This window comes from Lepisma saccharinum, chromosome 7 (assembly GCF_977018435.1).
Source record: "Lepisma saccharinum chromosome 7, izLepSacc3.1, whole genome shotgun sequence".
Classification (NCBI taxonomy): Eukaryota; Metazoa; Arthropoda; class Insecta; order Zygentoma; family Lepismatidae; genus Lepisma; species Lepisma saccharinum.
In genome coordinates this window covers 59,692,260-59,707,191 of record NC_139235.1, presented here as the reverse complement: position 1 = coordinate 59,707,191, position 14,932 = coordinate 59,692,260, and the positions used below count along the sequence as shown (strand labels likewise).

Genomic DNA, 14,932 nt, shown 5'->3' with positions numbered 1-14,932 from the left:
TCATGCCATGGGAAAGATCCAGAAGGCAGGAAAATGGGTCCCACATCATCTGAACAACAGACAAATGGAAAAGCGAAAAACGGTGTGTGAAGTGTTGCTTTCTCGGCATGAAAGAAAGTCTTTCTTGCATCGGATAGTGACTGAGGACGAAAAATGGATCTACTTCGAGAACCCAAAATGCAAAAAGACATGGGTTGACCCAGGACAACCTTCAATATCGACCGCAAAACCGAATCGCTTCGGAAGGAAGACAATGCTGTGCATTTGGTGGGATTAGAAGGGTGTGGTGTACCATGAGCTTCTGAAACCAGGTGGAACAGTGAATGCCATTCGCTACCGTCAACAACTCAACAATTTGAAACATGCATTGATTGAACAGCACCCAGATTGGGCAACAAGACACGGAAAAGTGATTTTGCAGCACCACAACGCCTCTTCACACACAACGAAAGGTGTCAGACACCATTTCTGCGCTTGGCTGGGAATTCTTGCCCCACCCGCCATACTAACCAGACTTAGCCTCTTTCGACTACCACTTGTTTTCATCGATGTCTCACTCACTTTCCCAGCAACACTTCAACAATTACGAAGATGTCGAACAATGGCTTGCTGACTGGATCACCTCAAAATGTGAACGATTTTTCTGGAAGGGCATCCACAATTTGATGGACAGATGGGCACAATGTATAGCTAGCGATGGTGCATACTTTGAATAAAGCATTTGTTACCTTTCTCCCCAGATACACTTGTTTTCTTTCGGATCAATTAAGACTTATTAACTGGCACACCTGGTATAATACTTAAATTTTTATGCAAACAGCAATTTTAGATTTTTCACTCACAAGATAGGATAAAGTTACAGCAATGCATTTAATTTTAAAAATTGAGGTACAGGGCCACATGTAATGCCCCTAATGCAATCTCCCATTCCCTTGTGCTTTGATCCTAGTAAGCTTGAAAAGATATAACAGTACATCACTGCCATGATCAGACTACTTGCTTCACCTCTTCGTCAGTGCTGAAATGTTGGCCTCTGAGCAACTCATTTAAGGGTCCAAACAGGTGAAAACAGCTTGGAGCCAGGTCTGGACTATAAGGAGCATGTGGCAGTAATTCCCAGCCAAGTTTAACAAGTGACTTGCATTGCCTGTGATGTTATTACTCTGTGTGGTAATAGTAGGCACTTTTCTCTTAAAAGTAAAGCCTTTTATACATGTCTGGGTTTGTTCTATTATTCCGAAAATCGAAAGTTTATTCTTAAATTGAATGACCTGTGTGTAACCTTCATATCCAAGTACCTTATCACACTTTGCAAAGTAGAGTCTATCTGTTCCAAGCCAATAAAACTCACTACATAGATAATTTTGCATATGAAATATGATTTGTAGAAAAACTAGTAATTTTTACTTCAACCCACTCCGTTGCAAACAAAGTATAACTGACTACTGGGACTGTTTAGCTTAGCGTGGAATTGGAACCACTGTGCAATGTGCCTCCACTGGGGATCGAACCTGGGACCCCTTGATTATATAGAGACAGTGTTACCACAATGCAAGGTGAATTGATTGAGATCAGGTGAGTTTGTTTTAAAAAAATCGCTGATCACTTTAAAGAAATGATTTATAGCATAATGTACATAAGGATTTTGTAAATATCAGAATCACTTTTGGTGAAAGCACATTAATCTCGTAATCATTTAATGGTGTTAATTAGGCTCTAAAAATGGAAAAGAATGGAAACGAAATATATGTATTGATGGGGTGAATCTCGTATGAAAGGAAATTTAACATATAAACTGTAAACACACTTTTCAATTTCTCTTGATTTAATAAGCAAAAATTGTAAGTACAAAAATTGTGTAGAATAACATACAAAACACTAATCATGTTAAACCATAAATAGTGTTATTATCATTAAACTGTAAATAAACATGGCAGCTGATATTTTGCAAACTATCATTAAAAAATTGCCAAAATTCAGCTACAAAGACTATTAAAAACTATTTTAAGTTACAATTATAAAAAAATAATTGAAAATCAAGATTTTTATCCAGGCTACTACCACTATGTGTTGTTCAGGAAACAGAGTGAACACTCTAGGGACACGATAAAAAATTCAAGTATAATGCAGGTTTTCAAGGCTAAATTTTAAGAAAATTCAAGGGTACAACCAGATGTTTTCTCTACTTCAACCTTACGTATTACGTATTCAATATATTAAAAATATAAGAGGGGTCTGTGATTCCAAGGTATCCAAAAATTGTATTTAAATTAAATGGTATATATATTTAAAATATTTAATTTAACATGCGGAGTTTACATTTGCCATTTTAAATACTCAAGAAACTAATTACATCTACAAACACAAGACACAAATGCTACAGGATATACTCATGTACGTAAAATTGTTATCTACATAAGAACCTAATCAACTTTGAGATTCTTAAGTTGAAATAAACTTCTGTTTGTCAGACAGATTGTTCTGCAAAGGACATTAACGAAGTAAACGGACGGACTGAATTTTCTTTTATTTCCACTCAGATTTCTTTTCTATAAGAAAAATAAAAGTTAAACGGTGAAAAACGTGCCTCAGAACATTCTTAGTTAAATATGTATACATTCAATGAGGTTTGGATTAATAAAAGTTGCAATTTTTCACGTCTATGGAGAAAAAATCATGAAGAATTCACACATAATTCCCGATGCCAATAATTCACACACAATTCTCAGAATTCAAGGAATTCCCGGTGAGTACCCACCCTGGTTTTGTATAACATAAAAACACACAAATTTACCTATAATTGATGAGGAGATGATAATTTTAAATTTTCGATGACAATAAATAAACTTACATGATATTTTTTTTCAAAGTACTAGAATCAGCTGTTGGTAGACACCACCATTTTGTAGGTAAATCTGAGTTCCTCACAAGGACAATGGATCGTGAGTACTCGTATATGACATCAAAGTCATACATCCAGGGACTCTATCCCTGCCAATTTACAAAAACAACTGCATTTCGAAAATACAATGCTGAGTAGTCTAGCCTTCTTGAACCCGAAGGTTCATTCATGGCTGCAGCAACACAGACCTTCCATCTGTCCCTATCCTCAGCAAGATCTATATACTCTTTTCCATCCCTACCAATTTCCCTTAGGTCCATCTCAACATTATCCCTCCATCTTCATCTTGGTCTTCCTACTGGTCTCTTACCACCAGGTCTCCCCACAAGAATCCTGTAGACTCCTCTTTCCTCTCCAATTCGTGCCACATGGCCTGCCCACCTAAGTCTTCTTGATTAATCATTCTAATAATATCTGGACATGAATACAAATTATGTACTTCTAAATTATGTAACTGTCTCCACTCACCTGTCTCTTCATCCTTTTTAGGCCCAAATATTTTCCTTATTTTCAAATACTCTAAATTTATGTTCCTCTTTCAATGTAAGGGACCAAGTTTCACATCCATATAATATATTACAGGTAAAATTACTGTTTTATATATTTTAACTTTTAGTTTCTTGGATATTAAACGAGAAGACAAAAGTTTATGAAGAGATCTTACACAAAACCATATATTTTAAAGTTTTTCTAATTAAAGTGATGTCGTACTGCAACACGTGAGTACAGAAGTTTGAAATAAGGACACGTCGATGCACCAAATATCACATTTTATCTCTAATCACACAGTTGTGTTTATCATCTAGACCCTAAAGTCTTTTGACTGGACATAACTGTTTGTTATGTAAAAATGAATTGTGTAAGTTTAATGTTAGTATATATATATAAATAAAAAAAAGAAGAAGTGGAAGCAATACGTAGCTAGTCATCATTTAGTTTGAAAATGCAAATGTCAAGCTGCATAATAATATTAGGTGCATCCAGAAAGTAAGTTTCCCACTCGCCCACAGGTGGCAGGCCATGCGTATTGAAACCGGTTTTGCACATGCGTGAGAGGCACATGCCCTGGCTAGTGAATGTCCTAGAAGATGCTTCCCGAAAGTCCTCAGTAGCGATGAAACATGGCGGCTTATTCCATCTCCTGTCACGGGAGAGGTTCGTTCGGTGATCAAGTTCTTGAACGCACTAAACATACAGCCGATCAAAATTCATCGTCAACTGTGCCAGGTGTATAGTCCAGATGTCATGAGCAAGCAGATGGTTGCATCGTGGGTGCAGGACATTTACTGAAGGCCGGCAAAATGTGCATGACGACGAGCGCTGTGGGTGGCCATCAGCTGTTATGGACGAGCTTGTGGCGCAGGTGCAGCAGCGCATATTGGAAGATCATCCCGTCATGATCACGGAACTCAGCAGTCATTTCCCGCAGATTTCTCGGTCATTGTTGCAGGACATTGTTACCAAATGCCTCTTGTTCCGGTTGTTGTGTGCCCGGTGGGTGCCGAAACAACTGACGCCTGAATACACGAAGAAAAATGCATGGGCATGGCGCTGACATTTCAGCAGCATTACCATGATAATGATGATTTTCTCAACCGGATCATTACAGTGATTACCACCTGTTCTTGCAACTGAATAAGTTCCTGTCCGGTCAACATTTTCACAGCGATGAAGAGGTCAGACGGCTGTCACCCAGTGGTTCAGCACCCAGGCGGCAGACTTCTACGTTGCAGGTATACAGAAGTTGGTTCCACGCTATGACAAGTGCCTGAATTCCGGCAGGAATTATGTTGACAAGTAACTGGGCAAGTGCTTTATCTGTGGCAATAAATCATTGAATGAAATAATGTTTCCTTTTTGTGCACGACCACAGGGAAACTTACTTTCTGGATGCACCTAATATTTCAGTTTCATGAAGTAATAAGTGAGCATGCCCTGAATTTGTGCTAAAGATAAATTAGGTTTTACTTGAGTCATCCAACAGGGTCCATGTAATATGGACTTCCAAAAAAGTAGCAGAGCCACTGTGCCAACATAACATTTTTTTTTGTGGGGGGGGGCAATGTAAGTTTTTGGGGGGAGGGCAAGGTTGGCATAAACAATAATATACATTCGAACAGGTGTTCTCGGGTTACCAACCAGGTTAGATTGGAGTTGGCTTCAACGTTTTGAGCACATACATTGCTCTCATCATCAGGGAATATAGATATGGAGACCAGTGTGGGGTTAAATATATGACAATTTAGATTCTGTCTTCTTATTGGCTCTCTCTGGTTTCTGGTGTTCTCATTGGCTGGTGTTGTGATTTACGAGGAGTTGGTTCCTGGAGTGACTGAGCTGGAGTCCCACGTCCCTGTTGAGATTGGTGCTTTCCCTTGATATGGTAATGGCTTCTTTTACTCGTTGGTCCCTGTAACCGGCACATTTGGTTATTACTTAGGTGTCAGCAAATAAAACCCTGTGTCCCTCTGGATGATCTTCCTGACAGACTGCCTTATCTTCCCATAAATGTACTTCTCTTTGTCGATGACTGTAAGCTCTTCAAAGAAATATCATCTAAACGCGATTCGCTAATCCTGCAACAAGCTGATACAGAACTACTTTTGTGGTGTCACCAGTGAAAACTTGATGCTCCTGACTCACCATTTCCTTAAAAAGGAACAAAGTGCTCTCTTCTTATACTCTCGAAAACTATCCCATCAAAAAGATCTTGGTGTTATCATCGACCAAAAGCTAAACTTCAATGACCACATTACATATACTACTAAACGAACCATGCCTCTCCTTGGCATTCTGTATAGGTTCCCTGAAATCCAAAACCATTCAGCCATTAGCATATTTTTCAAATCCTTTATCTCTCCCATTCTTGAATGCTGCTGTCCCGTCTGGACTATGGCTTCTAAAACTAATCTTTCCAGGCTTGATTCTGTTCTCAGCCTTTTCCTTGCCATTGCTCACCATACTTCTCTCAGACACCTCCATAAAACAGATATTATATCTATTTTGAACATCCAGTCACAACACACTCGTCACGAACTAGCAGGCATGACATTTCTGCATAAAATCATTAATGGCAAAATTAAAACCGAATTTCTTGTCAACTAATTTCATCAACGAGTACCCACACGGCCAACATGCAAAGTAAAGCTCTTTCACATTCCCGCTACAAGGCTCTCTCTCCTACAGCGGTCTCTTTACTATAGGCTCTCCACCACTTATATAATAACCTGCCTGTAAATGTTGATATTTTCTTGTCAGAACACAGTTTCCGACAATCACTAAGAATGTACATGTAACAATTTTTTTCCTCGTCTGCCATCTTGTATTGTCTTGTTTTGTTGTTGTTATTTTTATTTTTTCTTGTTGCCACAGTTTCAGTATAAAATGGTCTTTCAGTACTGTATCTGAAACTTTAAGTAAAAAAATAAATAATGCTGTGTTCTGCAAGTCCTGACTTTTCAGGTTGGAATAATCTGATGTTGGGTTGATGTTGTTCGTTGTTCAATGGTGCGTCCTGTTTGGCCTATGTATGGTGTCCCACAATCACAAGGAATACGGTATACTCCTGGAATCCGTAGCTCCAGGTTATTCTTGACTGAGCGGAGAAGGGCCTTGGTCTTGAGTGATGGTCTGTGCATGGTCTTTACTCCATGTCTTTCGAGAATTCTACTTAATTTCCCAGAAGTGTGGAAAATAAAAGGTAAAACTGGTGTAGTGGGACGTTCTCCTGTGTTGGTGCTAGCAGGTGGTCTGTGTGGTGAAGGGACCAAATCCCCATGTTCGGCTGGTCCGGTTGGTGAAGAAACGGCCCTTGTAAGGACCACACTGGTTTCCGCTGAGATATCACTGACTTCTTGATTGCCCTGTTGATGTCACTGATGTAGTATCCATTCTGTTGTAGTGTGGTCCTAAGATGGTCGAGTTCTGAATGTAGGTTATCCTTGTCCAAAATGGTTACTGCTCTGTGGGCTAGTGTGTTGAGAACCGCAAGACGCTGAGCCTTGTGGTGGAAACTATGGGCATTAAGGTAGAGGTCGGTTTGCGTGGGCTTTCTGTATACACCACGCGTGAGTGTTCCATCTGGTTTGCAGCGGATTAGGATGTCCAGGAAAGGGAGGCAGACATTTTCTTCTATCTCCATGGTAAACTTTATGTTTGAATGGCGGTTGTTGAGGAATTCAGGGAAAGTATGGCCATGTGGCCAAACGACGAGTCATCCACATATCTGTAGACGCAGGATGGTGGATGTGGTGCGTCCTTCAGGGCTTCGTGTTCAAAATGCTGCATGTAGAAATTTGCTATCGCCGGTGAAACTGGTGAACCCATGGCCACTCCATCGGTTTGTTCATAATATTTCCCATTGTAAAGGAAATATGTTGAAATGAGCGTGTGGCGAAAGAGATCCACTATGGCTGGTGGAAAGTGGTTCCTCAGAAGATCTAATGCGTCTTTCACCGGAACTCTTGTGAACAAGGAAACGACGAGGATGTCTAACCTGGTTGGTAACCCGAGAACACCTGTTCGAATCACGTCCCCAGGAAAGCTACAATTCCTAATAATATGCGTGTGTAAATATAATAAAATCAGTCCCCCTACGTGAATTTTTTTGGGGGGTAAGTACCTTGCCCCCCCCCTCCCCCAAGTATAAGGTGTAAGTAGCATTGCAGCATGAGTCCTTTGCGATAATTAGTAAGGGTCTGACAAAAAATACTAACGCATCTGACTACCATGCTAAAGGTCCCGGGTTCGATCCCCGGCTGGTTCAAATCCGGGAACTTTTCTAACGTTGGAAGCGGCCTCGGCGCCCACCCAGTGTCGAATAACATGGGTACCTGGGGGGCAAAGGTGGTCAGGGGCATGGTGCTGATCACATCACCCCCACTCACGACCGGATCAAGAAAGTGTGGGGCGTTACCCCACACCCCCTATACGCCTTCATGGCATGGTGCTAAGCACAGGGGAACACTTTACCTTTACCTGACAAAAAATACACAAAATACAAAAAAGGTCAATGCTTCAGTTGAAGCTGAGTGACAGGCACGTAGAGATGTCTGATACAATCAACTCTCCCGCCAGGTGTGAGGTGTGTTACTGGTTGACTTTATGGAGCCAGGGATCACAATCAATGCGGATGCATACTATGGGACATTCCGCAGACTACGCAGAGCCATCAGAGCGACTATATAATTCATAATCATGATGGAAAATTTGCCTGTCTCTTTTTTATCTAGGAATGTGGATTATTTGATTTTTATGTTGTTGGCAAATGATTAATTTAATTTATTTTGTTTGGAGAGTTAATTTTATAGTTCTCCAGCTTAATCGTGAGCTAAATTAGAAATTGATAAATTCTGTGACATAAGGGTGAGACTTTCGTATGTTGGGTTGTAAATTAGTCCCCTTGTAATAGAGTGGCTCTGGGTTCGATAGCAGGTGGCAGGCACATAGTGGTTCAGATTTCACTTGCATCTGTAAGTCCTGTTCCAAGTATAATTGAAGTGTGACGTATCCACAGACTTTTGACACATTTTGAAAAAATCACTTTGCCACGTGCCCCTGTGAAAATCAAGAGATATTTGAAATAAATGTATAATTTTTCCTTCTCTATGTAACCTCTAAATGTTTCCTATTGAACTGAACGTTGGCAGTTTTCGAAATTACATATTAAACATCGACGGCCAAAATAAACAGAAATATCAAAATCTACTTTTGAATCTTGATACACTTCACTGTTTACTGCGTAAATAAAGAGAGGAAAAAAAATCTGATCCTGACAGGGTTTGAACTCGCGACCCTTGCAGTTTGTTAATTTACACCGAAGCACATTGAATTGTTTCTGCTTCTCGATGGCATAGAAGAAACAGCTGGACTGACAGGTTCACGTGACTACTTCACTGGGTGCTTACCTTACTCGAACAATGCGAATACTTGACCTTGGCAGTCTAAAGCAGCTCCCGCGAAAGCCAACAGACAAGAGTAAGCTTTTATTCACATAGTTCTTAACAAGGAAACAAACATTCCATGGAATGTAACGTCAAATTTACTTAAAACCAATTCATACAATAAATTACCCCAGACGTTACCTGCGTAGTATAATGTGAATGGAAACGACATATTTGTCTCTTTCATCTCTCTATACTGCAATGTTGTTTCCATTCACATTATACTATGCAGGTAACGCCTCACAAATTTATAAATATGCATAAATTCAATGGAATTTGGATTAATAAAAATTGCAATTTTTATTGTCTACAGAGAAAAATTCATGCATAATTCCCAGAGCCAATAAATCGTGCATAATTCCAGGAGAATAGCCACCCTGGGGAAGCTATTAAAGTAAATGTAATTATTTCCCTTCATTTTCTTACCAATAATGTCATTCAAAATGCTATATCAGCATCTGATTTCCTGCACCCTCTTAAAAACTTTCTGAAATAAGCAGTAATGTGCGAGTGTGCTTCTGTAGAAAAATAAATATGAAAGGATTTTTCAAACACAACACAACAGTGAACATTTAATACAATTAAAACTCTGATATCAAGACCGAATACACACCTCATTGTTCGTTTCAAACGAGTCCAACATCTGGATGATGTTAGGATGATGCAAATCTCGCTGAATTTCACATTCCTTCCTTAGACTTTTTAGTTCCTTCTCAGACCTTCCTTTCTACAATAAAACAAAGGACAATCATAATTAACAGCATTCAATTTTTGTTGATTTTATAATTTTTGTTGATTTTGATTATTTTATAATTTTTGTTGCTTTTGTTTATCTTATGTCACTTTTCTGCCACTTTTGGCTTATCATGATGATGGAGATAAGTGGTGATCAGATGAGATGCATTATGGGACAATCATAAACTCACATGGACAATACAACACAACTCCCACTGATCATCTAAATATATGATGTAGCACAAAAAAAAATATATGTTAAGTTTTCTTTGATAGTCATAAATATAATCATTGTCACTCTCTGTAGACAGTTATGATAAATTATGAAAAGTCTTTGCATTATACAATATTGTATTAGTACAACCTTGGTGACAATGAAGTTATCCAGAAAGGAATATGTGATTAAATGCACAGAGGCATAGGCGGTGGAATGGGTGACCCGCAGAAGTGACGCATGTGTGTAAGAGGAGGCGTGTGAGCAGGCAAGAATCGTGATCCCAGCATGTTGCACCCAAGGTCACGTAAAGAACGAAAACGGGGAACTATACGCGTGGCATTGAACTTCGACCAGGCACCAGACCCATACGGAAAATTCCAGATAGTGGCGCATTCGACGGAAGCATGACGTCACGGACACGATAAGGGAGTCTGCCGTATATAAGCGTGTGCTGTGCACCGAGGAACCGCAGTGCATCATCACCATGGCCAGGGACAAACCTATTGACAACACCGTGAGGAGAAGAGTGGTGGAGTTGCAACGGGATGGACTCAGTGAACGGGAAATAGGGTGCCAACTGAACTTACCCAAGTCAACCGTCCACTGCATCATCAAACACCACCAAAATACGGGTAGTACAGAGCCAGGTAAGGCCCCCGGTCGAAAACGCCTGCTGAGCGTGCGTGACCTACGGATATTTAGGCGCTATATCCAGACCAACAACCATGTTTCTGTGGCCGAATTACGACTGTGGACTCGAGAACGCTTTCACATTGAAGTGTCAACCAGAACCATTCGCCGTTACCTACAGCGATGCGGTTACCGAGTGTACAAGGCAAAACGTAAACCCTTCCTTTCCATGTTGAACAAAGGCAATCGACTATGGTGGGCACGAATGTACCGAGGATGGACATTTCGGCAGTGGAACAGGGTTTTGTGGACGGACGAATCCATTTTCAATGTTGTGTACGGGAAAATACGGAAAACAGTCATTTGTCGGAAGGAGGAACAGAATGAAGCAAAATGTTACGCACGTCGGGTACAGAAACCTGCATCAGTGATGGTATGGGGATGCATGACGGCATCTGGGGTTGGCCCACTACACGTCTGTGAGGGCATTGTGAATGCACACGCCTATACACGCATACTGGAGCGGCATCTTCCCACAGTGCGAGGGCACCTGTTCCACAGGCAGCGTCTCATCTTTCAACACGACAATGCCAGGCCTCATACAGCGCGGCTGACAAGAGAATGGTTGACTCGCCATCACGTGCGAACTCTGCCATGGCCACCATCGAGTCCCGACCTCTCGCCCATTGAGAATGTGTGGTGTGTTCTTAAGCGACGTGTGCAACAGAGGGGACCCACGACAGTGGCTGCTCTTATCGCCTGCCTGCAGGAGGAATGGCACCGCATCGATGTGGAATACCATGAATGACTCGTCCGCAGCATGCCCCGATGCATTGCCACAGTTATTCGCCGACGGGGCAGCGTCACACCATGGTAAACAGGATCCCCTCTAACAGTGGTCGAACTTCAATGTCACATGTAGATGGACGAAAATGTTTTATTTTGTGTGGACACCATACATTGCTGCGTTGCAGCGGAAATTTATGTTTTCCTTTGTTCCATGTAGCCTGCTGAATAAAATATGTTCAGCATATGCATGTGTTCTCCTTCTTTCACAACGCACTCCTATATTTGTGACTGGTCGAACTTCATTGTCACTAAGGTTGTATTTTTAATTAAAGTCTCCATTAGCGTGTTTCATAAATTTTACACATAAACCATCGAAACCAAAAAACTTTTTTTTCATAATATGTTAGAACATACTTACAAGATTAATTGATGTTAATATAACCACCTTTGGTTAAAATATTAATTTATGCAATTTGATGTGTTTTGCAGTAAGAAACATGCTATAGGCTATTTAAGTAAAATCATTCTACATTTGAATCTGCACACTTTGATTGGCTTGGAGAAATAAAATCACTGAGGTACAAACAGGCACGTATATTCTAGGCTACCAAAAATATAATATGCTGACCAAGGTAGAATTTAATTTTATTTTAAAACATAAAATAAACGTTACGTTTATAAAAATATAATAAAAAAGTCTGAAGAAGACCTTGCTAGAAGGTTGAAACGTAACGTTTAATTTATAATTTAAAACAAAATAAAATTCTGCCTTGGTCAGCATATTGGATTTTTGGTTATCATGGAAACAAGGCTTAATGGTGTTATTCTAGGCTAGCTAGGTCATCTCTGAAGCCCAGACTAAATATAGAAAATAATCGACTAGCCAATATGACTGATGTTTCACTCTCAAATATTGACCAAGGGAGAAAACAATAGTACATGGGCTCCTTTTCTTTAAGCTATCACCAGGCTTCTTCTTTTAGATTCTTCCCCGACCAGCACCTGGAGGCGATCGGTAATATATTTGTGGTGGCTTCTAAGCCCAAGCCCTGGACAGAGAAGTCTTCATTTTACCATGGAGCTAAAACCTTACAGGGATGCCAATTTGAAAACTAGCATGGGATATTTCCCACAAAAGGGAATTTTTTAAACGGAACTACGATTATAGGAATGGGAAAAGGGTGGCAAAGTGACAGGGAATTTTCTTCCTCTGGGCCAACACTGTCCCATAAAACACATGCAGAAGCAAGAGGCCACGCTGACCTTTAAACAACCATGCTTTACAATAGTGACAAAGTTTAGAACCACTTGGCTGCTTTATTTATGATTGGGGGAGAGTGGCTGATTGCATTGAACGAAGTTTAAGAAAATTACGTACCTTACTGAGCAGATTTTAATTAGTGTATTTAGTGAGTGACATATGCATTTTGAATTATCGTGTAGTGAAGGAACATGAGTGACATAATTAACGAACTACTGACAAAACAATTTACTCAGCTTTTGTTTGAGGTTAAGCTTCAAATCGTGAAGATCCCAAAGAAGAGCACAATGGATTTGACTTAGTTTTGTTATTTAGCGTTGCTTTTCTGCCACTTTAGCTAATTGCGATGATGAGGATGACTGATGACACAATGAAATTGATGAACGGACATTCACAAAGAATAACAATGCCTAGGTCTGGATTTGGACCCGGGACCCCTGGCATCGTAGTACGCTGTACTAATAACCATTTTACCACAGAGGTCGGTGAGAGAGGAATGGAGTCCCTGTTCAAATCAAATATTGATTATGTATTTTATTCTCGTTCGTAGGCCTACATAAATATTTCACAACATGGGCCTCTATATTTTATTAATAACCATGAAATACTTGAAATACTTTCCACACTGTTTCCATATTAATGAAACAATGACATTTTTATAATTATTTGTAAATTGTGAGGTACATGTTTTTAATCACAATAGCACATTACTTCAAAATCCAAGAAATTGAATTAAAAAGATCCTCCCATTCGAACATTATGGTAGGAAGAGAAAGCCCAGGTTATGAACCCAGCATACGCTACTGGGTACAAAGGTGTTCTACTGAAATATAATTATTTTATTAATCTGCTACACTCCTGCAAAAGGCAGGAGCATTATATACGAGCTCAGAGAAGAAAAACTTGATACGGTGTCTTACCCAGAGGTGTTCATTTTGAGTCAACCTCCCCTCACCCTCACCCTCCGAGATCGCAGTGGCCCTCGCCCTCCATCGCCCTCACCCTCCAAGATCGCAGTCGCCCTCGCCCTCCACCACCCTCACCCTCCGAGATCGCAGTCGCCCTTGCCCTCCACCACCCTCACCCTCCGAGATCGCAGTCACCCTCACCCTCCGAGATCGCAGTCGCCCTCGCCCTCCACCACCCTCACCCTCCGAGATCGCAGTCACCCTCGCCCTCCACCGCCCTCACCCTCCGAGATCACAGTCACCCTCACCCTCCAAGATTGCAGTCGCCCTCACCCTCCACCGCCCTCACCCTCCGAGATCGCAGTCGCCCTTGCCCTCCACCGCCCTCACCCTCCGAGATCGCAGTCGCCCTCACCCTCCACCGCCCCCACCTACCGAGATTGCAGTCGGCCTCGCCCTCCACCGCCCTCACCCTCCGAGATCGCAGTCGCCCTCGCCCTCCACCGCCCTCACCCTCCGAGATCGCAGTCGCCCTCACCCTCCATCGCCCTCACCCTCCGAGATCGCAGTTGCCCTCGCCCTCCACCACCCTCACCTACCGAGATTGCAGTCGCCCTCGCCCTCCACCGCCCTCACCCTCCGAGATCGCAGTCGTCCTCGCCCTACACCGCCCTCACCCTCCACGACCCTCCACTCTCACGTCATTACTAGTGGGTTGATTTTTGCATATTTGCATTTTTACCTTGAGGAAAATTCATATGCTTTCAACGGTTTCACTCATTCATATATATATATATATATATATATATATATATATATATATATATATATATATATATATATATATTGATTTGGGATACTCTGGCAACGTTTTAGAGTTCTATTACAGGTGTTATTGTATATGAGCTTAATGTGCTTATTATTGCATATACGTATTGGCAGTAATTTCCATGCAATCATTCATTTCAACTTTGCCTCTTTTTGTGTGAGTGTGTGTGTGTGTGTGTCTAATCTGTGGGCTCTAGTTGGATGAGTCAAGAACATCCAGTTATTGGAAACTACTGTTTATGCTAAGATCAAGAAAATCTCCTCCCACATCACATCAACCAGGGACATATAAAAGAATGAGTCACACACATTTCTAGGTGCCAGAAACAGTAGCAGGGATGCATTATTTGTTCATTATTTGGTGATACGTTATCTTTGTAAATCTGTGCGTGTGTCCGTGCCTGAGTGATACCTGTTTGGGGGGAGGTTAAAAGGGGAATTTCTCTTTCAGCTTGCAAATGTTCATTCTTTGGGGATGACCCCTTCCTCCCATACACACATACATACGTAAATATACATGCCAAGGTGGGGGCTGTCGCCACCCGTTTGAAAACCTGAACAAATTGAATAAATATTTATACTTTATGGAAATGTGAAAAGTTCATTAAATAAGTAGATATGCAGCAGACCCGGAATACAACGGAACTCTGTTCCGGCAAATCAGTTTGGTGGCGGAATTTATTTCCTTCTATGGTATGGCCGTAGACATGGGTTGGGTTC

General features: G+C 41.1%; 1 protein-coding gene across 1 annotated transcript in view; it reads right to left on the bottom strand.

Annotated features, from left to right (window-relative positions):
- Positions 1-14,932, bottom strand: part of fu (STKc_STK36 domain-containing protein fused) — a 120,991-nt gene that overhangs the window by 91,850 nt on the left and 14,209 nt on the right. The window contains exon 2 of the mRNA XM_083126179.1: positions 9,458-9,571. Coding sequence (XP_082982305.1) covers positions 9,458-9,571 — 114 coding nt within the window. The remainder of the gene's footprint in view (positions 1-9,457; positions 9,572-14,932) is intronic.